Source organism: Electrona antarctica, assembly GCF_951216825.1.
Source record: "Electrona antarctica genome assembly, chromosome: 20".
NCBI classification, from domain to species: domain Eukaryota; kingdom Metazoa; phylum Chordata; class Actinopteri; order Myctophiformes; family Myctophidae; genus Electrona; species Electrona antarctica.
In genome coordinates, this window is record NC_136801.1 from 41692005 (window position 1) to 41712881 (window position 20877).

The following is a 20877-nucleotide window of genomic DNA, read 5'->3' on the forward strand; positions in this document are numbered from 1 at the left end:
GTTATGACGTTTCCTCCCGACAGCAACGTATATGTGTGTTTTTTGATAGTATTTTTGCTCAGTTAAATAGGTCTAATTCACTACCACTACCAGAATCAGAATAGCTGTCTGGTTGCAATAGGGCCCAGCTTACCAGCACTCCATTTGCCTCCATACTTCCACGGACTATACATTTAAGTACTCTGCCTTGGGTCGACTCGAGGCTTATTATCCTTCACTTATTGTACAGTTAATATAAAGCGCATTATTCAGGCACATTTCAGCCACCTCTTTTGGCCATTTGGACCATAGACATAAACATACATAAATAATAAGACATGAACATAAACGTAGACGCCCTTCATCATTCTACAGGCCACAGGTTTCTGCGTTACACCTTTATTTATTTATTTTAGAGGGGCGCCAGCCCCACGCAGGTTTAATGTTTGCTTTTAGTTCAATGTTTGTTTTAAAAACGCCATTGACAATGAAGGGAAAATTTACGTCATCTTGTCCCTAACACAAACAATAAATCCCATTAACAATAAAGATAATTGTTTTTAAACCGTTTGTTTTACATATCATTACATCACCTAATCATAGCATGATAAGAGCCCCTCAGCGGTCATGTTTCCATCAGAGTTTGGAAGCACTCGTTTTCAGTAAAGCAATGTCCTGCTGCCTCTTGCATTATGTGCTAATTCAAAACAGGTGGTACACAGGGCAGTTAAGTGATATCTAATGAGCACTTCCAAACTCCAGCACTTAGAAAAAGAATCACCTGCAAGGACACAAAGTAGCTCATAACATGTCTACAGTGGATTTTTATGAAACAAACACTTTGAGGATAGAAAGAGAAAAAATCAAGCTTTCCGTACAGCTGCAATGTTGGTGAGTTTGATGTTGTTTAATACAATCAGATAGGACTTTTCTGTTTGGATGAATGGGCTGCCATTGGAAGTTGCACCTATAGGTAGCACCTTGCCATTAACTTATATGGTAAGATGGCCGCAGTCTGCATATGGAGAATTCCTCCTCTTCTTCAGTCTTCAGTTCCAAATTTGCATTTCCACTTTGTTTACAATGTCCGCCATTGTTGATTTTCCAAGCTGGTGTGGAATGGAAACAAGCCTGGTTTTATCTAGCATCAGTATTATAATGACTCAAATATTAAATAATCTGCATATCAGCACCCCCACCACCTCAGGACATTGTGGTATTGCAGCTAAAACCGCTTTCAAAGTCCAGAAGGAAATGACAAGGGCCCAGTTTCCCAAAGGACACCTCTTACACCATGGTGTAAGAGGTATGGTGTTGCACATGCTCAGTTGCCCTCTAGGCCGCACATGAAGCCTGTGTGCGGCCTAATTGGCTGCATAGCAGCCAATCAAACACTATGTCCTTTTTTGGGAAACACTCAGCATGGGCACACTTGAGCCGACAGCCGCGGACAGAAGATGCTGTGTTTTACGTAATTTCCGAGTTTTTAGACAGCTGGTGGATGGAAAAGAAGCTACACCCCCGCGGCTGACTGCTGCGGAGGAGAGCGTTTCCGGGAATCTGTCCGTCGCGGCAGTCAGCCGCGGGGGTGGAGCTTCTATTCCATCCACCAGCTGTCAAATGACGTAAAACAGAGCTTCTTCTGTCCGCGGCTGTCGGCTAAAGTGTGCCCATGCCCAATGTCAAACACAACAACATAGAAATACACAACCTAGACTAGAGCACAGCCATACCTGTCCTCATTGCGCATGTAAGGCCTCCTGCATGAATACACAAACCTGTTTCCCTAAGCCTCTTTAGCCTACACACACCTGTCGACATGTGGCAGTATTAAAACCATTCACAGAGAAATATGTGGTGCGAGTGGTGACTTTCTTCATCTCATTTAAATATAAAAACTTATTAAGGCCTACTTCAGCATCAAATAAATTAAATTGAATTACATTTTTTTTAAGAGTGAAGAGAGCCTACTGTCAGCTGTCCAGCAGTCCAAATATTATTAAATTACATTTCAGAATGGTAGACCTGAGGCCTGAGGCCTACCATACCAGGCCTCAGGCCTGAGGCCTACCATTGCGTGGCACATCTATGCACGGAATGTCGGAATGTTCACAGGCTTCATGTGCGGCCTAGAGGGCAACTGAGCATGTGCAACACCATACCTCTTACACCATGGTGTAAGAGGTGACCTTTGGGAAACCGGGCCAAGGACTCGTTATATCAGAGTAGTGATTGAGGCTCAAACCATTAGAAATAAGTTTGAGGGACATAGACAATGATATTAAATATTAAAAACAGTTTTAAAATGCATGTTATTTCTGCTCTAAAATGAGTATAAAAGTGTAATATTACTAAAACATTATATAAAACGTATGTGTAACCGTCCCAATAAACCAGCCGTCCAGTTTTGCACTGCAGTGCAATGGCTGGAAATGAAGACTTTGCAAAAGCATATATGTGCATGCATAAACTAGTTAAAGTCATATAATGATTAACGATTGTATGTGGTTTTACTGTTTATGTATTATTTATTGTCTTCATTATTAGGGGGGGGGGGTCCTCTATTGAATTGAGGACTCATACATATAGTAGGAGAGAGGACTCATTTTCTGTTTATTACAGAGACAGTGAGACCCCTGTTACTGAACACTCTATACGAGGAACAATATGGAACTGTTGTTCTTTTAGTTTTTTACAGAAATTGGTGGTGACATTTGACTTGATAACACTTTTAATTTAAATAGGTTCAACTGTGAAAATATCAGAAAAGGTTATTGGAGTAGACGACACAATATATTCAATTATAAGGGCGGCTGTGGCTCAGGAGGTAGTAGAGCAGGTCGTCCAGTGATCCCTGGGTTGGCGGTTCGAATCCCGGATCCTCCTGTCCACATGTCGAAGTGTCCTTGGGCAAGTCACTGAACACCACAATGCCTCCAATGAGTCAGTCGGTGTGAGCTCGCCACCATTGGTGTGTGAATGTGGGAAGTGAGGACGCTGGCGTCGACTCTTCGATGCTTCACCTCCCGATGTATGAATGAATGAACCATTGTAAAGCACTTTGAGCACTTGGAAAAGCGCTACAAAAATGCAATTCATTATAATAAAGTCTTGCCTGATTTAGACAGAGCTGGGACACTTTCACATTTTAGTCTTTGTGCAAAGGAGGAATAGGATACAGTAAAAGCATTGTGATGAGTGATGACATATGGATCATACAGTGAAACACTAATGAAGGAGTTCCCCACAAACCAATGACGTTTCACAACTAACTACTTTGGTCTGGGGGTAAAATTGTATGACACCCCCATCTGCTGGTGACACAGTAGAACAACACCATTAACTGTTTTATATTCACTGATGTGGTCTGTCTGTCTGTCTGCCTGTCTGTCTGTCAACACATTACACTTTAATTAAACTGCCTGTTTTAGTCGACTAAATATATATTATATATATATTATAATATTCAGATGACTAAAATATGTAAATTGGATTTTATTGAAAAGACTATGGCAAAATACATACATAGAGTGAAATAATCACATTTGAACTGGGGACAGCCCAAAATAATCCTATTTGAACATACTCAAAACACCTCACAACGCAAGGTTGCAATTGTTGCCCGTTTCTTAGGTCATACTTGACAATTTGGCCAAGCCTATTGTCATGGAATTTCAGCTTGTCAGGATGGGGTGTCCCCAGTTCAAATCATGATGTTGGCGGGTCCCCAGGTCAAATGTGATTAATTTGGGGGGTCCCCAGTTCAATCCCTATGCAGTTCAAATATCAGACCCTATAACCAAGTGTCAAAACAAGTATAAACAGTTACATGAACTTGGGGCAGATATATAGTTGATCCTAAACATCCGAACTAAAGTGGACAACGGAGCCCAATTGAGGCCAAAACACGAAATTCATTCAAGACATTGACATCACAAAACAAGAATGATCAGTGTGCCTCTTTAGAAGAACTATCGGATATGGGAGATATGAATGTCTTCTGAGGGCAGCAGCATGTTAGAGCAGCACTATATAACTTTTTTTTAATGAATGCAATGTAATCTGTTATTTAACAGTATAGCGCCACACAGTATGGAGTGCTGTGGATATTTCAAACCTTATTAGAATGTTCTGTCAGCTGTCAGCAAACGGAAACACGGTGACTAAACAGATTCCTAATAAATGTTTTTCTTATGGGAATTGAATTGGTTTAATAGTAATCTTAGATGACTTTGTAATGTAATTTACTATAGTGTTTTTTTTTTTCCTTTTCTTTTTTTTGTTGTTGTCCTGAATACTCCATGGATACTATATAGTCCATGACGATGGAGAGGGCCACTTATATCTCCACACGCACTCTAGAGGATCACATTGCATATTACTCTTGTAGCAAAAAATAGCCGATCTAGATCAGCTATTATATTTGAATTGAAAGCCTGAATAATTGTTTTGCTATTGGTTTTATTGGAATCCTGAAAAGTAACCTTTTTATTTAATTTCAAATGCATTTAGTTAGTTATGTTAACTTTATGAACTAAATACAAACATTGGACATAAACAAATACAATAACATGTTAATACTATAGTCATTAAGCTACAGTATAGATAAGTAATTAAAGCGGGTCATGTTTGGAATTGTAACTGAAATCAATAATATATCAGTATTCTGATATTAACCTGCGGACCGCATTAAGTGATTTTGGGGGCCTAATGTAGTACATTACATACATTATCATACATGGGCAACTGCCACCAGTTGCCCATGTATGATAGGGTATTGTACCTAGCGGTATTTAGGCCACGTATTTAATAGGGGTGTGCTGAAATATCAATATTGCGATATATATATCGATACGTCCTCCCGCGATAAATAATCAATATCGATTATTAAAATATCGATATAGAAAAAATAAATAATAATTTGAAATAAAATAATGTTGTTCATAACAGCTAAAATAAAGCAAATCCCACTCTCACATTCCACAGCAACCAGAAGTACTGAATTACTGGGAAAAAAAAGGCCAGTAAATGGCCGGCACAGTGGCGCGCCGTGGCTCAGTGTGTCTGTGTGAGAGTGAGAACGGAGTTCAATGGACTTATCGTCGAAATAAAGGATTTATGTAACTCACATTAGGCTGTTACTGTTCCATTTCCATCATTCTAATGGTGGTGAGTAAAGCTCCCTTTAGTTTCCTGTCTGAAGTGAGTTATGTCCAAGTATTGGACATAACTGGTGTCTGTCCAAATACAAATAACAACAAACATAGCCTAAACCATCCATGCATCGCTCATGGCGTGTCACGACAGCTTACAGATGTTTTGATTACTGGTGCATATAACGAGGCGCGCCGCCGGTGGTTATAATAGAGAGTATGCGCGTGACATCATCAAACCCGGAAGTTATGCAGGAATGCCTACTGAGTGGCAAAAAACTACTTTCTGGCCTTGACAGCCCATGCATCCAAACAGAAAAGTCCTATCTGATTGCATTAAACAACATTAAACAATGTTAAACTCACTTTGCCTGTTGCTTTGCCACTCAATGTGCCATTCACTTTAAGCATGCTCATACCCTCTATACTAAGCATTTTGGAAATCAAATGGCCCGTAGCCTGCAATGGACGACTGTAACATTGCGTGGTCATCATACACTTACGTGTAGCGTTTACAGAGTTAGGCTATATCATAACCATTTATATGGATCGGTTGGTGACCATTGATTAAATGATTAGGTTATTAATCGCAGCCAGTGCAACATGACGAAAACCTGGCGCTTCAGCTAAGCATAGGCCTATGGCAAGTTAACTGGTTAGAAGCTAATTTGGTGGGCAAAGCCAGAGGCCAGCCAAGTCTCACACCGTTCACTTCGCTCTGCTGTGCTGCCTGCACGCAGCGAGTGCTGCTGAAATGCCAGTGCGCTGCGCCCCCCGCCTCCACTCTTCGTCCTCCTGTCACAAGTGAATCGCCTATTGCGCAGCCCTCTTCATAATACATACATACATGTAGGCTATACACAATGCACATTACACAAGTAACAGAATTGCTATTTTTATTATAATAACATTCTTAGAAAAAAGTAAGAAAATCACTGAGCCCGAGGCTCGGCCCAGCATAATCTTTGGGCCTGGCGTTGTATCTTGATGATGTGATTCACAATGTTAATGTTTTTTTTCATACCTCCAGTTCTAGGAAACACAGGATGGGGGGGGACTTAAACAAAACATATTTCTATGGTATATTAATGACATAAGTAAAATGTTGAATATGAGTGGTATTACCTTTTAACAACCACTATCTTATAATTCAGCTTTTCTAAAGTAGCTGATCTACAAGCTCTGCAGATCTGATACTTTTGAAAGATTTTGAAAAAAATAAAATAAACTTGGACACATTATCAACATTTTTAACAACACAAATCGTCTCTCATGGGGGTCCCTCATGGGGGTCCCTCACACAGAATACAGTTCAATTTGCGGGTCCTTGACATGAAACTGTCTGAGAAACACTGAGCCCATAAGTAGATCAGAGGTTGCAGGTAGGCTGCATGGAGCTAGGAGGTGTCTAACGCTAGGACATGATGTGCTCTGTGCAGCCGAATGGATGTAGGGGGGCAACAATTAATTAAACTACATGGTTTAATTCACACAATCATTAATTGAACCCTATTTTGGGTCAAACCAATCAAATGAAAATGGTGCAAATTAAAAATGTATAGAGGCTATGTGCATGACATCAATACCCAAAGGTTATGCGGGAACGCCTACTGAGTGGCAAAAAAACAAACACTTAATGGCATTGAGAGCCCATACATCCAAACAGAAAAGTCTTATCTGATTGCATTAAAGGTTTCATGACATTCATTTTCATTTATTTTAAACAACCTGAACTTTGAACATTCAGTGGATTGTCTGCAAAGCCTTTTGAGCTGCAATGAAAACAGGCAAAACAGTGACATCTGCTGGCAAATCCCATTGTCATATATGGGATTTGCAGGCTCTTACATCACACTCCACAGGAAAATCAGAGCACTTGAGCCAGAAAACCCCAGACCACAAAAAATCTACTGAATGTTAAAAGTTCAGTTTCTTTGTGTGCAATTGAGCAAAAATAATAATGTCACAATCCCTTTGACATTAAACTCACATTGCCACTCGATTTGCCACTCACTTTATGCAAGCGCATACCCTCTATAAGCTCTATAAAAACAGACAATGTTCTCCAGTGTGGACACGCTGGTGCATCTTGAGAAGATATGAACTACTCAAAGTCTTGTTACACAGTTTACACTGTGCAAGGTTCTTCTCCAGTGTGGATACACTGGTGTATCTTGAGATGATATGTACTACCAAAACTCTTGTCACACAGTTTGCATTGGAAAGATTTTTTCCCGGTGTGGATAGGAAGGTGTCTCTTGATTGATTTATTAACAGCAGAATTACAGTCAACAGTTTGCAGAATTACAGTCACGTGGTTTACAATATAACGTTTTCGCTCCGGTGTGGATACACTGGTGTGTCTTCAGGTCATCTGACCGACTGTAACTCGTGTCACAATGTTCACAGTGGAAAGGTTTTTCTCCAGTGTGAACACGCTGGTGTATCTTCACATTACTTGAAGAATTGAATGTTTTTTCCCCAGTGTGGACACTCTTGTGCATCTTGAGAAGATATGAACTACTGAAACTCTTGATACACAGTTCACACTGGAATGTTTTTTCCCCAGTGTGGCCACTCTTGTGCATCTTGAGAAGATATGAACTACTGAAACTCTTGATACACAGTGTACACTGGAATTTTTTTACCCCAGTGTGGACACACTTGTGCATCTTGAGAAGATATGAACTACTGAAACTCTCCTTACACAGTTTACACTGGAAGGGATTTTCTCCAGTGTGGACACGCTGGTGTTTCTTGAGGTGATATGAACTACTGAAACTCTCCTTACACTGTTTACACTGGAAAGGTTTTTCTCCAGTGTGGACACGTTGGTGTATCTTGAAATAATTTGAACTACTGAAACTCTTGTCACACTGTTTACACTGGAAAGCTTTTTCTTCAGGCTCGTCCCACGAGTCACTGTCTTCAGTGGACTCCCCATCATCATCACTGTCTTCAGTGGTCTCCCCATCATCATCACTGTCTTCAGTGGCCTCCCCACCATCTTCAGTGACTTCAGTGGCCTCCCCACCATCTTCAGTGACTTCAGTGGCCTCCCCACCATCCTCAGTGACTTCAGTGTGAGATTCAAGTTCAGCTTCAAAGCAGTGTGGAGAGATGTACTCAACTTCACTGGCTAGGAACAAAACATAAGATGTTAGTCAACACTGGATTCCTAAAATGTAAATCTATTTTTCTATCTTCCATGTTGCATGTACAAAAGCTTTTACCTACTAAGGGGCGATTCATACTCCTATTTTAGAGCCGAATGTGACATCATTTGAGGTTCGGGGGGTGTCCTAAAGTCGGCTCTTCGGTGCTACTGAACATTTCTGACGAGCCAAAATCCTTTCGGCACTACAGTGCCGAAACAGCGGTAAAATAGGAGTATGAATCGGCCCTAAGACTGACAAAACACTTACTAAAAAAGCACAGGTTATTACAGGTGGTTCTGAAAACTCAAAACCAGGCTTCAAAGTTTTAGTAAGATTCTAGAAAGATACACATTTTAAAAAGTAACCCGAAATGATATATTTAGTTATATTATCCAACACAATAATTATGTTGACAGAACAAATATTTATTCTTAATCATGTTTTGTGTGTTATCCTTTTAGACTAAATTGTTTACTGTACCTCTGTGCGGTTTAAAGCGCTTTTAAGTATTCAATCCATCAATCAATTCATATGCAGGCCTCCGGTGCTGCGTTGGGAGGAGCTTGGTTGTCCTCCGCTGACGTAGTGGCGAGCCCCCCTGGGGCTCGCGAGGTGACGTCTGCTGTTGGGGTGAGAGGGCGGTCAGGCGTCTGGTGGTTGTCCTCCGCTGACGTGGTGGCAAGCCCCCCTGGGGCTCGCGAGGTGACGTCTCTGGTGTCGTCTTCCTTGACCCCGCTGATCTGGATCCTTTGTGTTAGTAGGTCTACTTTTATTAGCCCTATCTGGCCTATTTCTGGTGCGGCCTGCAGTTTGAGCCTTTTCGTTGCTAGAACAAGCATTTTATAGTCAGAAAGCATTTGGATCGAACTTTTCGGACTTATGAAGGATTTATTGTCTTGTAATATTGAATTCAAAACATTGAGAGATTCCCCTAACTCTAATAATGCCATTGGCCCGGCACAAAGCAATTCGTACGCTCTGTCAATTAACTGGGTCCACTCTGGCTGTAACTTTGACCACATTGCAGCCGTCAGCGACTTTCTCATGTTGTGGAAAGTATTTGTGCAGACATTAAACGCATTGTCCGCTTCCAAAGCATATTGTGTTATTAAATTAGTTTCCTTTAACTCTTCACAATAGTCTGTATAAGTATCTGCTACTTTCCCGAAAGCTATTTTAAGTTTAATAAATGCGTCTGCTTTTGTGGTGTTAGGAGTTTTTTGTGACATCAGGCTTATCTCACACTCAGTTGCTAAATAATCAAATATTGAGAGTGCTTCCTCGCTTTTAACTTTTAACTCGTTGATTAATAAATTAGCCATCTTTGCCTCACCTATCAAATTTATTTGAATCTTTGGGATTTCAGCAAGTGCCATATTATCACGGTTTTATAGTTTTATAGCATTGACACAGGGGATTTTAGCCAGTTTAGCGTTTACAGTATTTTTTGTTTCTGTTACGGTTCTGGTCTAATTTAAGCTAGGTATTATAGTTAAAAGTGGTTTCACATTTCATTGCTAATAAAACCTGCCTCCCTTATTTCTCAATTAGTTTTAGCCTTAGTGGTCTGTGTCATTCCCTGACTGCATGCATCCTTTGGTGCTGCAATTAGCATTTGGGTTGTTTTTACGACCTCCCCCCACCCCTTGCTGATGAGCAGAAGTTAGAGTGGTGGAGCCCTGTTTACCAAACTCTACCCTTCCCCCGCACTTATGGCTAGGATGGAGAGTCTTCTAGAGAGTGAGGCAACACTGAAGCATGACTATTCTACAGTGTCAGTTTAGGGGCCATTTTAAGTTACCATTAGGCCCTGTCTGCCTGTTTACTCTGCCCTTCCCCCGCTCATGGCTAGGTTTAGAAGTGTTTCAGAGTAGAAGGCACCAGACAATAGGCTAATGGTTTTAGCAAATTAGCTTTGCTCTGGCGGCCATTTTCCCCTAGTTGAAAGCCAGGAGGAAAATGGGAACAATAATGGCCCAGCTCTTAGTTTACAATAATCACTCCTGAATCAATGACATTCAGCTTGCTTGGAATCAGAGGCTGGAATAGACATTGACTCTGGAGTAGTTATTAAAACCCAGAACTTGGATCACATTGTCGCCTGTGTTTAGGTTAGCAACACTTTAGCTTTACAGTAACGCCTTATATCCTAAAGTCTGCTGGCTTCTTCCTAGAGCTCTGTGCTAAACCGGATTTTTAGCTATGTACTGTTTTACGCCGCAGTTTAGCTTTATTTGTACATTTAGCACAAGGCCTGTGGTTGTACATCAGGCGATTTACCACCTACGCTTGAGACTTTTGAGTCTAGCCGTGGCGTCTATTAACCGTGCTTTTAACTAATTAGTTACAAGGCTATTTTAGTTACAAGGCTACTGGTTTAATTGTTAGTAAAGTTACCGCGATTAAGTTGATAATTGCACACTAACCTTGCTCATTTGGAGCGTTTGTTTTAGTAAAGTTTACCGCAATTATGATAATAATCGCACCCCATGGTTATTTACTGTTCAGATTTTAGCTATCTACGATTTAACTTGCTAAGTTGATAGCATCGTGGTTCATAGCTATCCCTACTGAAAGGGTCACAACTGCACAAAGAGTAATGTCTTTACTCAAACTGTCTAAATAATATAACTCAAGTGTCTTTTATACTTTTATTGTCGTTTAACAAACATACATTTAAACACATGAACTAATTATCTAGGATTGGTTTAAGGGTTAGTTTTAACCCAGTTTAGGTTAGACGTTTAGTTAGGTTTAGTTAGGTAAATAACCTGCATGAATGAGACAGAAATACACATACATTCGTCGATTACAGGCAGGTTTACACAACACATGGATAACACATTATTCATTGATTATTAATAGTTTGCATTATGTATCAATAATTACCATTGGTCTAATGTGAGCTGTGTTGTTCATCGTACGGTTGGCACGAGGTGTGGACCCTTGTTGATGTTACTAGAATCTGAGCTACTAGAGTCCTCGCAGGGTTTATAAAAACTCTGTTCGGTGGAGACCGCCCTGTAGGCGGTTCCGTACCAGCTTGGCATCATTGGCTGCTGAGCACATTGTAACAGCCTTTCTATTGGTTGAAAGACCAGGAAGTATTTTCCCACTGACATGTGCTAGCCATGAGGCATGGGAGAAGCAGTTTGCTGGTGGAACTTACTAGTGGTTCTGGCACTGACATCCTCTCTCTTCACTTGGGAGGCGGAGGACCCCAAAAATGTTATGAAATTGGCCGCCGACCCCCATCTGCACATTTTCACGATTTTTCAAAAATAGCAGACCTACAAGCTCACAGTGCGGCACTCGGTGCCGCGCTTTGAGCTTGTAGATCTGCTATTTTTCAATAGCTAAAGTATAACATAATGCCTAAAACCTCATGTTTCTATGTCAGTGGTTCTCAATATTTCATGTCAAGGACCTCAAATGTTATGAAATTGGCCGCCGACCCCCATCTGCACATTTTCACGATTTTTCAAAAATAGCAGACCTACAAGTTCACAGCACGGCCGCACTGTGTGATAGAGGGGTCAAGAATGAACGAAAGTTCCTGGGTGGACCCCCTGAAGGACCCCTGGACCCCCCTGAAGGACCCTTGGGGGTCCCCGGACCCCCTGGACCCCCCTGAAGGACCCCTGGACCCCCCTAAAGGACCCCCCTGAAGGACCCCTGGGGGTCCCCGGACCCCCTGGACCCCCCTGAAGGACCCCTGGGGGTCCCCGGCACCACCTCAGTGCATCTTGACAAACTCACCCAAACCTACATAGAAATAAATCCAGATAAACTTCTCTCATGAATAAACATTTATTTGATGTTATGGTTTCAGAAATGCTTCAGAGCATTAGGAATATAAAATGTGGATCTGCTTATGAAACTCTAGACATTTACAATGTACTTTTATACATCAATACTGTACATGAACATTAAATACAGTATGTACAACTGGTCCATTTGTTTTTTAACAAATCTAAATCACCATAGATCAAATATCTATGTAAAATGACCCCAAAACTGTTTTTAAAGTGAAATATCCCTTCAAGAAAGGTGTGCTCTCTCCCTCTCTCACCCCTCCCCCCCCCCCCCTCTCCCCCCCCCCCCCTCTCTCTCTCTCTCTCTCTCTCCCCCTCTCTCTCTCCCTCTCTCTCTCCCCCTCTCTCTCCCCCTCTCTCTCTCTCTCTCTCTCTCTCTCTCTCTCCCCCTCTCTCTCTCTCTCTCCCTCCTCTATTCCCTCCTCTATTCCCTCTTCTATTCCCTCTCTCTCTCTGATCAGAGACGTTGTCTGTCCTCACAAAGACACACTGAGGAGGAGGAGGTCATAAGACTAAACCCAGGGTAGAGAGCTTCAGGGAATGTGCTCTGGAAGGTGTAAATGTGTCTCAGTGAGTCAGAGGACACTTCATAGAAGGACAGAGTCCCTGCAGGGCAGTCTAGATACACTGCTACTCTGTAGACAGGCTCACCCGTCTCATGCACTGCTCTGCTGTAGTCAGAGGGAACAACAGGGAGGAGAGTATCCCTACTATTGTGAATGACATGGTACATGCCTTTACTACAGTACAGACTCCAGGAATGATCATTGCCTCCAAGCCAACTACCCTCTCCTCTCCTGCTGATTTCTCTGTAAGCCCCTCCTATCCAAACCCCTCCACTCCACTCTACCTCCCACAGGTAATGGCCTCCAGACAGACCTTCTAAACACAGAACCTGATCAACATCATCACCAAATCTATCAGGGTGGTCAGCGTACTGAAGCTCCTCCCCCTTTGACCTTGTGACCTTCCTGTTGTCGTCAGACAGACAGAGTGATCTGCTTGCTGTGTTTGGGTCCAGAGTGAGACGATGGGAATCTGATGAGAAAACAACACAGTAAAAAACATTAAATATTAAACATATTTACCTGTCTCACCCTCCTCCACCCCAGATACCACCTGTCTCACCCTCCTCCACCCCAGGTACCCCCTGTCTCACTCTCCTCCACCCCGGCTACCCCGTCTCACTCTCCTCCACCACAACTACCACCTGTCTCACCCTCCTCCACCCAGCTACCACCTGTCTCACTCTCCTCCACCACAACTACCACCTGTCTCACCCTCCTCCACCCCAGCTACCCCCTGTCTCACCCTCCTCCACCACAACTTCCACCCCAGCTACCACCTGTCTCACCCTCCTCCACCCCAGATACCACCTGTCTCACCCTCCACCACCGCAGCTACCACCTGTCTCACCCTCCTCCAACCCAGCTACCACCTGGCTCACCCTCCTCCACCCCAGCTACCACCTGTCTCACCCTCCTCCACCCCAGCTACCACCTGTCTCACCCTCCTCCACCACAGGTACCCCCTGTCTCACCCTCCACCCCAGATACCACCTGTCTCACCCTCCTCCACCCCAGCGACCAACTGTCTCACCCTCCTCCACCCCAGATACCACCTGTCTCACCCTCCTCCACCCCAGATACCACCTGTCTCACCCTCCACCACCGCAGCTACCACCTGTCTCACTCTCCACCACCGCAGCTACCACCTGTCTCACTCTCCTCCACCCCGGCTACCACCTGTCTCACCCTCCACCACCACAACTACCCCCTGTCTCACCCTCCTCCACCACAACTACCACCTGTCTCACCCTCCTCCACCACAACTACCACCTGTCTCACCCTCCTCCACCACAACTACCACCTGTCTCACCCTCCTCCACCCCAGCTACCACCTGTCTCACCCTCCTCCACCCCAGATACCACCTGTATCACCCTCCACCACCGCAGCTACCACCTGTCTCACCCTCCTCCAACCCAGCTACCACCTGTCTCACCCTCCTCCACCCCAGCTACCACCTGTCTCACCCTCCACCACCCCAGCTACAACCTGTCTCACCCTCCTCCACACCAGCTACCCCCTTCTCACTCTCCTCCATCCCAGCTACCACCTGTCTCACCCTCCTCCACCCCAGATACCACCTGTATCACCCTCCACCACCGCAGCTACCACCTGTCTCACCCTCCTCCAACCCAGCTACCACCTGTCTCACCCTCCTCCACCCCAGCTACCACCTGTCTCACCCTCCTCCACCACAGCTACCCCATGTCTCACCCTCCTCCACCACAGCTACCACCTGTCTCACCCTCCTCCAACACAGCTACCACCTGTCTCACCCTCCACCACCCCAGCTACCACCTGTCTCACCCTCCACCAGCCCATCTACCACCTGTCTCACCCTCCACCACCCCAGCTAAAAACCTGTCTCACCCTCCTCCACCCCAGCTATCCCCCGTCTCACCCTCCACCACCCCAGCTACCACCTGTCTCACCCCCCTCCACCCCAGCTACCCCCTGTCTCACCCTCCACCCCAGCCACCCCGTCTCACCCTCCACCACCCCAGCTACCACCTGTCTCACACTTCACCAGCCCATCTACCACCTGTCTCACCCTCCACCACCCCAGCTACAACCTGTCTCACCCTCCTCCACCCCAGCTACCCCCTTCTCACTCTCCTCCATCCCAGCTACCACCTGTCTCACCCTCCTCCACACCAGCTACCACCTGTCTTACCCTCCACCACCCCAGCTACCCCCTGTCTCACCCTCCACCCCAGCTACCCCGTCTCACCCTCCTCCACCACAGCTACCACCTGTCTCACCCTCCTCCACCCCAGCTACCACCTGTCTCACCCTCCATCACCCCAGCTACCCCCTGTCTCACCCTCCTCCAACCCAGCTACCACCTGTCTCACCCTCCACCCCAGCTACCCCGTCTCACCCTCCATCCACCACCCCAGCTACCACCTGTCTCACCCTCCACCAGCCCATCTACCACCTGTCTCACCCTCCACCACCCCAGCTAAAACCTGTCTCACACTCCTCCACCCCAGCTACCACCTGTCGTTTTGGATCTGCTGTTTAGGTACGGGGGATTCGGTGTCCCTATGGTTGGGACTGATGTGCTTGATCTCACTACCTAAAAAGCAGATCCAATTCATCGCCAAACCATAATAAATATATTGCTCATTTGTATTGAATAAATATATATTCCATCCATTCTTGAGTTGTCCTGACTGAACCACTGATACGTTTTTCAGAAAACATTTTGTAGAATCTGGTCTCAGGTCTTAATGGGTTAATGTAGTGGAGTCAAGAGTACAATATGTGTCTTGGAAGTATCCACAAATACAAATACTAGGTACAGTACATAAACGTCTCTCTCTCTGCAAATTGAATATATATTATTTCACAGCAAACGTTTTTAACTCAAATATTTGCTTGGGGGGGGGGGGGGGGGGGGTGCCTGGAACAACATATTTTCAGATGGGGGTCCGCGGCATTACAGATAATTCTGGGAGTTTTTTACATGAAATACTTTGAGCACCACTGTGGTGTTGAATTTGTCGACTAAAACTAAATATACTGACAGTTTCGTCAACAAATAAAAACTAGACTAAAATGTTAGGGAGGGACTAGTGGAGAAGAGAACCAGTAGAACTAGAATTTACAATTTACAATTTAGGCATTTATCAGTCACTCTTAATCCAGAGCGACTTACATTAAGCAATAACAAAAAGCATGGCATACATCACACATATAAAAAGTAGTTATCATGAATCATGCGTAAGCTAAGAATGTAACAGTGGAGTATCTATGTAAACTATACATACTATACTATATTATATATTATACATGTGTACTATAAAGTGCTATGACTACATAAAATGCAATTCTAGTGCTGTCTACGTAACATGCTATAAGTCTGTTTAAAATACTATCTAAGTCTACATAAAGTGCTATATTTAAAATACTATCTAAGTCTACATAAAGTGCTATATTTAAAATACTATCTAAGTCTACATAAAGTGCTATATTTAAAATACAATCTAAGTGTACATAAAGTTCTATCTAAGGGGCTAGTGCTATGGGCCATGGTGGAGTCTGAAGAGGTGGGTTTTCAGACTACGGCAGAAGATTGGGAGTGGATGCTGCAGTTCTGATTGTGATGGGGAGTGCATTCCATGACAAGTGATGACAAGTGTTGCATTGCAACGCGTTGTGAACTTGTAGATCTGTTATTTTCAACATGTAACCAAGTGTAAAATCAGCCATTACTATATGACGACATCAAGGCCGCCAAAATACATTTTAGTCGTCTAAATCTATTGTAGATTTAGTCGACTAAAATATCATGATATTTAGTCAACTAAAACTAGACTAACACAAAACAATTTCAGATGACTAAAATATAACTAAAACTCAATTAAGTTTTATTCAAAAGTCTATGACTAAACTGAAATCTAAACGTTGCTGTTAAAATCAACACTGATACGTTTTGCAGAAAACCAATTAACCCATTAAGACCTGAGACCAGATTCTACAAAATGTATTTTTCTGTTTTCTGAACTTGAGTAAATGTACTTAGTTACTTTCCACCACTGTACATGCCAGTAGCAACACATACAGACAGACAGACAGACAGACAGACAGACAGACAGACAGACAGACAGACAGACAGACAGACAGACAGACAGACAGACAGACACTCACATTGTGTAGGGAGTTGAGGATTAGTCCAGAGTTCTCCTCCATGTTTCACTCTGTAGGAAGTAGAACAACAATGCATCAATGTCTGACTGTCTAACACAACGTCTCTGACACTACAGTGTTTCTGCTACCATTATCTTCACCAGGGCAGGTAGCCTGACCGGACAAACTCACTGCCACCTGGCTTGGACTTAGAAATACTTTTTACATTTCTACAGAGTAATGTGATTTCTTCCCATGGTACTGGCCAGCAGGCTGTGGTCATACAATGATGCACTGAGGACACTCAAATTGAACTGCAACAGTTTGTGCTGCTGAGAAACTGTCATGAAATGACTGAGAGGGAACCTTCTGTGTCCTCTACTGTTAGACCTGCTATTTGAGCTTGTAGATCTGATATTTGAGCATGTAGATCTGATATTTGAGCTTGTAGATCTAATATTTGAGCTTGTTGATCTGCTATTTGAGTTTGTAGATCTGCTATTTGAGCTTGTAGATCTGCTATTTGAGCTTGCAGATCTACTATTTGAGCTTGTAGATCTGCTATTTGAGCTTCTACTATTTGAGCTTGTAGATATTTTATTTGAGCTTGTAGATCTGCTATTTGAGCTTGTAGATCTGCTATTTGAGCTTGTAGAAGTGATATTTGAGTTTCATCCTAATGTTCAGGCATACTAGGGTTCATGTGGTTAATCACTGACTCTAAAAAGTTGTTTTATGCCAAATTACAGTTTACATGTGAAGTATGCTACAACAGTATGTTTTTTTTTCTTCATATAATTGTATGTTTCAATTAAAAGTACATAACAGACAGACAGACAGACAGACAGACAGACAGACAGACAGACAGACAGACAGACAGACAGACAGACAGACAGACAGACAGACAGACAGACAGACAGACAGACAGACAGACTCTACTCACTTGAGCGTTTCCAGTCCAGAGAAGTTCTCCAGTCCAGACACCGGCAAGACGTTGAAGGTCAAGTCTAATTCTCTCAGATGAGGATTAGATCTGAGAGCTGAGGCCAGAAGTTCACAGCTTCTCTCCGACAACCAGCAGTTCATCAGTCTAAATGAGAAATAAAACACCACATGTTTGATTGTCTGCTATAAAAGACATGATTCTGGATAGAAGACAGTGAAGCAATAACTGGTGATGTCACAGACACAAGAAAGACATCTGCTGGAGCAAAAGACAATACAATTATTTTTATTATTTTTTAAACATGTTGATAAATCTTGGACAATGCTAAAATGTTCTCTTAAGGGGTCCCTAGCACAACATATTTTCAGATGAGGGTCTGCAGACAAATACGTGTCAATTTGGGGGTACTAAAATGTTTGACAACCAATGCTGTAGAGCAGGGGTCTTCAACAGGGGGTCCGGGACCCCTAGGGGGTCCTCCGAGTTACTGCAGGGGGGGTCGCCAAATCTTCTTATGATAGAATTGTGTTACTATGAGATCAACCTTATTCACACTCTACCAATAAAGCATCACCACAATATTAATAGTATAAAGACAAAATAAATCAATAATATCTGACCGTAGAGTCTCCAGTCTACAATGTGGACTCCTCAGTGCGTCACAGAGCAGGTCCATATTTGGCTCCAGGTGGTTGGAACTGATGTCCAGGTGTCTCAGATGGGACGGATTAGAACTGAGAGCTGAAGCCACAACTTCAATGTGTTCCGTCTGGAGTTGAGCGCCAAACCCAACAAGTCTGTAATGAAAACAAAACAAAACAGGTCAGACCAAGTTCACTGTCAAGGAAGTAAACTGAGAGATCTTCTATTGCAGATCTACAAGCTCACATTGTGTCACATTGCGAGGTTGCAGATCGGCTATTTTCAAAAACATATTTAAGTAAATTAATTGACAATAATAAATTAACACAATTATGGTGTGGGGGTCCCTGGCACACAATGTATTCAGATAGAGGTCTGTTACATAATACATATTAATGTATACAAAGTCCTTGGTTTGAGAACCACTGGTTTACATTAAACACTGCAGAATGAACCACCAAGGAGGCTTTTAACACATTTAGACCTGAGGCCGATTCTTAGAAAATGGCTTCTAAATCATCACAGTTTTCTGAAAAACCCTATGTTTCTATGTTCAGTGCACTAGTTCTCAAACTATTTCATGTCAAGGACCCCCAGAATGATATGTAATTGGCTGCGTATTGTTCCAGGGACCCCCCAGAACCAAAGACATGAGCTAAAAATGTTCGCTCTGAAAGAATATTCAAAGATTTGCGCCACATTTTCACGATTTTCCAAAAATAGCAGATCTACAAGCTTGTAGCGCGGCACGCTATGAGCTTGTAGATCGGCTATTTTTCAATAGTTATGCATGTATGTAGTATGACATACTACATACTAACTAACATACATATCGCGGCACTAGGTGTGGCGCTACGAGCTTGTAGATCTGCTATTTTTCAATAGCTGAAGCATAATTTGTGATGATTCCACCTGTGTGTGTGTGTGTGTGTGTTCGCGTGCGTGCGTGCGTGCGTGCGTGCGTGCGTGCGTGCGTGCGTGCGTGCATGCATGCGTGTGTACAGTACGCATGTGTGTGTGCGTGCATGTCTGTTTTGTATTCATTTGTAATGAATGAATGTAGTCTTATAATAATATTAAATATAGTATTTGTAATGAATGAATGTAGTCGTTATAATAATATTAAATATAGTATTTGTAATGAATGAATGTAGTAGTAATATATCAGTCATGTTGTTATTCACAGGACTACTAACCTGGCTGTTGTGCAGTTCCTCACAGCTGGGATCAGTCTCAGTTGCCCCGCCTGGTCTGTGTTGTATTTGTCCAGGTCCAACTCCTCCAGAACCTCCTCTGACATCAGCAGCATGGAGGCCAGAGCTGAACACTGGGTCTCAGTGAGTTTCTTCCCTGATCTGCTCTCTGACTCCAGGTACTGTTGGATTCCCTGACTTACTGACGGGTCGTTCATCTCCATCAGACAGTGGAAGATGTTGATACATCTGTCAGGAGAGGCAGCATGCATCTTCTTCAGGTTGCTGATGGCTCTCTGGATCTCCTCTGGACTGTTCTGTGTCTGACCCAGCAGGCCTCCTAACAGACTCTGGTTGGACTGCAGTGAGAGACCATGAAGGAAGCGGACAAAGAGGTCCAGGTGTCCACTCTCACTCTTCAGGGTTTTCATCATAACAGCCTTCAGGAAGTCAGACAGGGAACTGTTGCAATGATCATCTCCCAGGAATGTCTTCAGGACCTCCATGTTCTTCTGAGTGAAACAGTGGAACAGGTAGACTGCAGCCAGAAACTCCTGGATGCTCAGATGAACGAAGCAGTAGACCGTTTGTTTGAAGAACGTGTCGTCTTCTTTGAAGAAGGTTGTGCAAAAGCCAGAGATCAAGTCCTTGATCACATCAAGACCACACGCTTTCAGGTCTTTCTCATAGAAAATGATTCGTCCTTTGTCAAGTTGGTCAAACGCCAGCTTTCCCAGCTTCAGAAGAACTTCTCCTGCATCCTTTATGAGCTTCTCTTTGTCTTCATCGTTTAGTGAAGGATCCTTCATCTTCTCCCGCAGTGTCTCGCCCATCAGGAAGTGGCAGAACAGCTCAACCAGGGTTTCAGGCAGCTCTGTCAACCCTGTGTTCTGCACAACGGTAGCAAGGATCCAACAGAAGACTGGGATTTCACACATGGTGTGGAGGATCTTTGATTTCTGGATGTGTGAGAAGATTGAGCTGGCCTGGTTCTCATCCCTGATGCTCTTCATGAAGAACTCCTTCTTCTGGTCATCTTCGATGAAGCCTCGTACTTCTGTCATCCTGTTAACAAACGCCTTAGGAATCAGTTTGACTGCTGCAGGTCGTAAGGTTATCCAGATGTGAGCAGAGGGGAGCAGCTCTCCCTTGATGAGGTTTACAAGCAGATGTTCCACTGGGTACGAATCCACCACATTCATGAGGCCAAAATCTGTTTTGAAATCGAACTGGATATTATTTTCATCATATCCATCCATAACAATCATGACTTTGAAGGGGCTCCTTTTGTAG

At 43.4% G+C, this 20877-nt stretch overlaps 1 protein-coding gene across 1 annotated transcript in view; it reads right to left on the bottom strand.

The window, feature by feature from the left end:
- Positions 1-20877, bottom strand: part of LOC306913336 (uncharacterized protein) — a gene marked incomplete at its 3' end in the record, with an annotated part of 84239 nt that overhangs the window by 7810 nt on the left and 55552 nt on the right. Inside the window, exon 5 of the mRNA XM_079489923.1 lies at positions 7464-8271. Coding sequence (XP_079346049.1) covers positions 7464-8271 — 808 coding nt within the window. The remainder of the gene's footprint in view (positions 1-7463; positions 8272-20877) is intronic.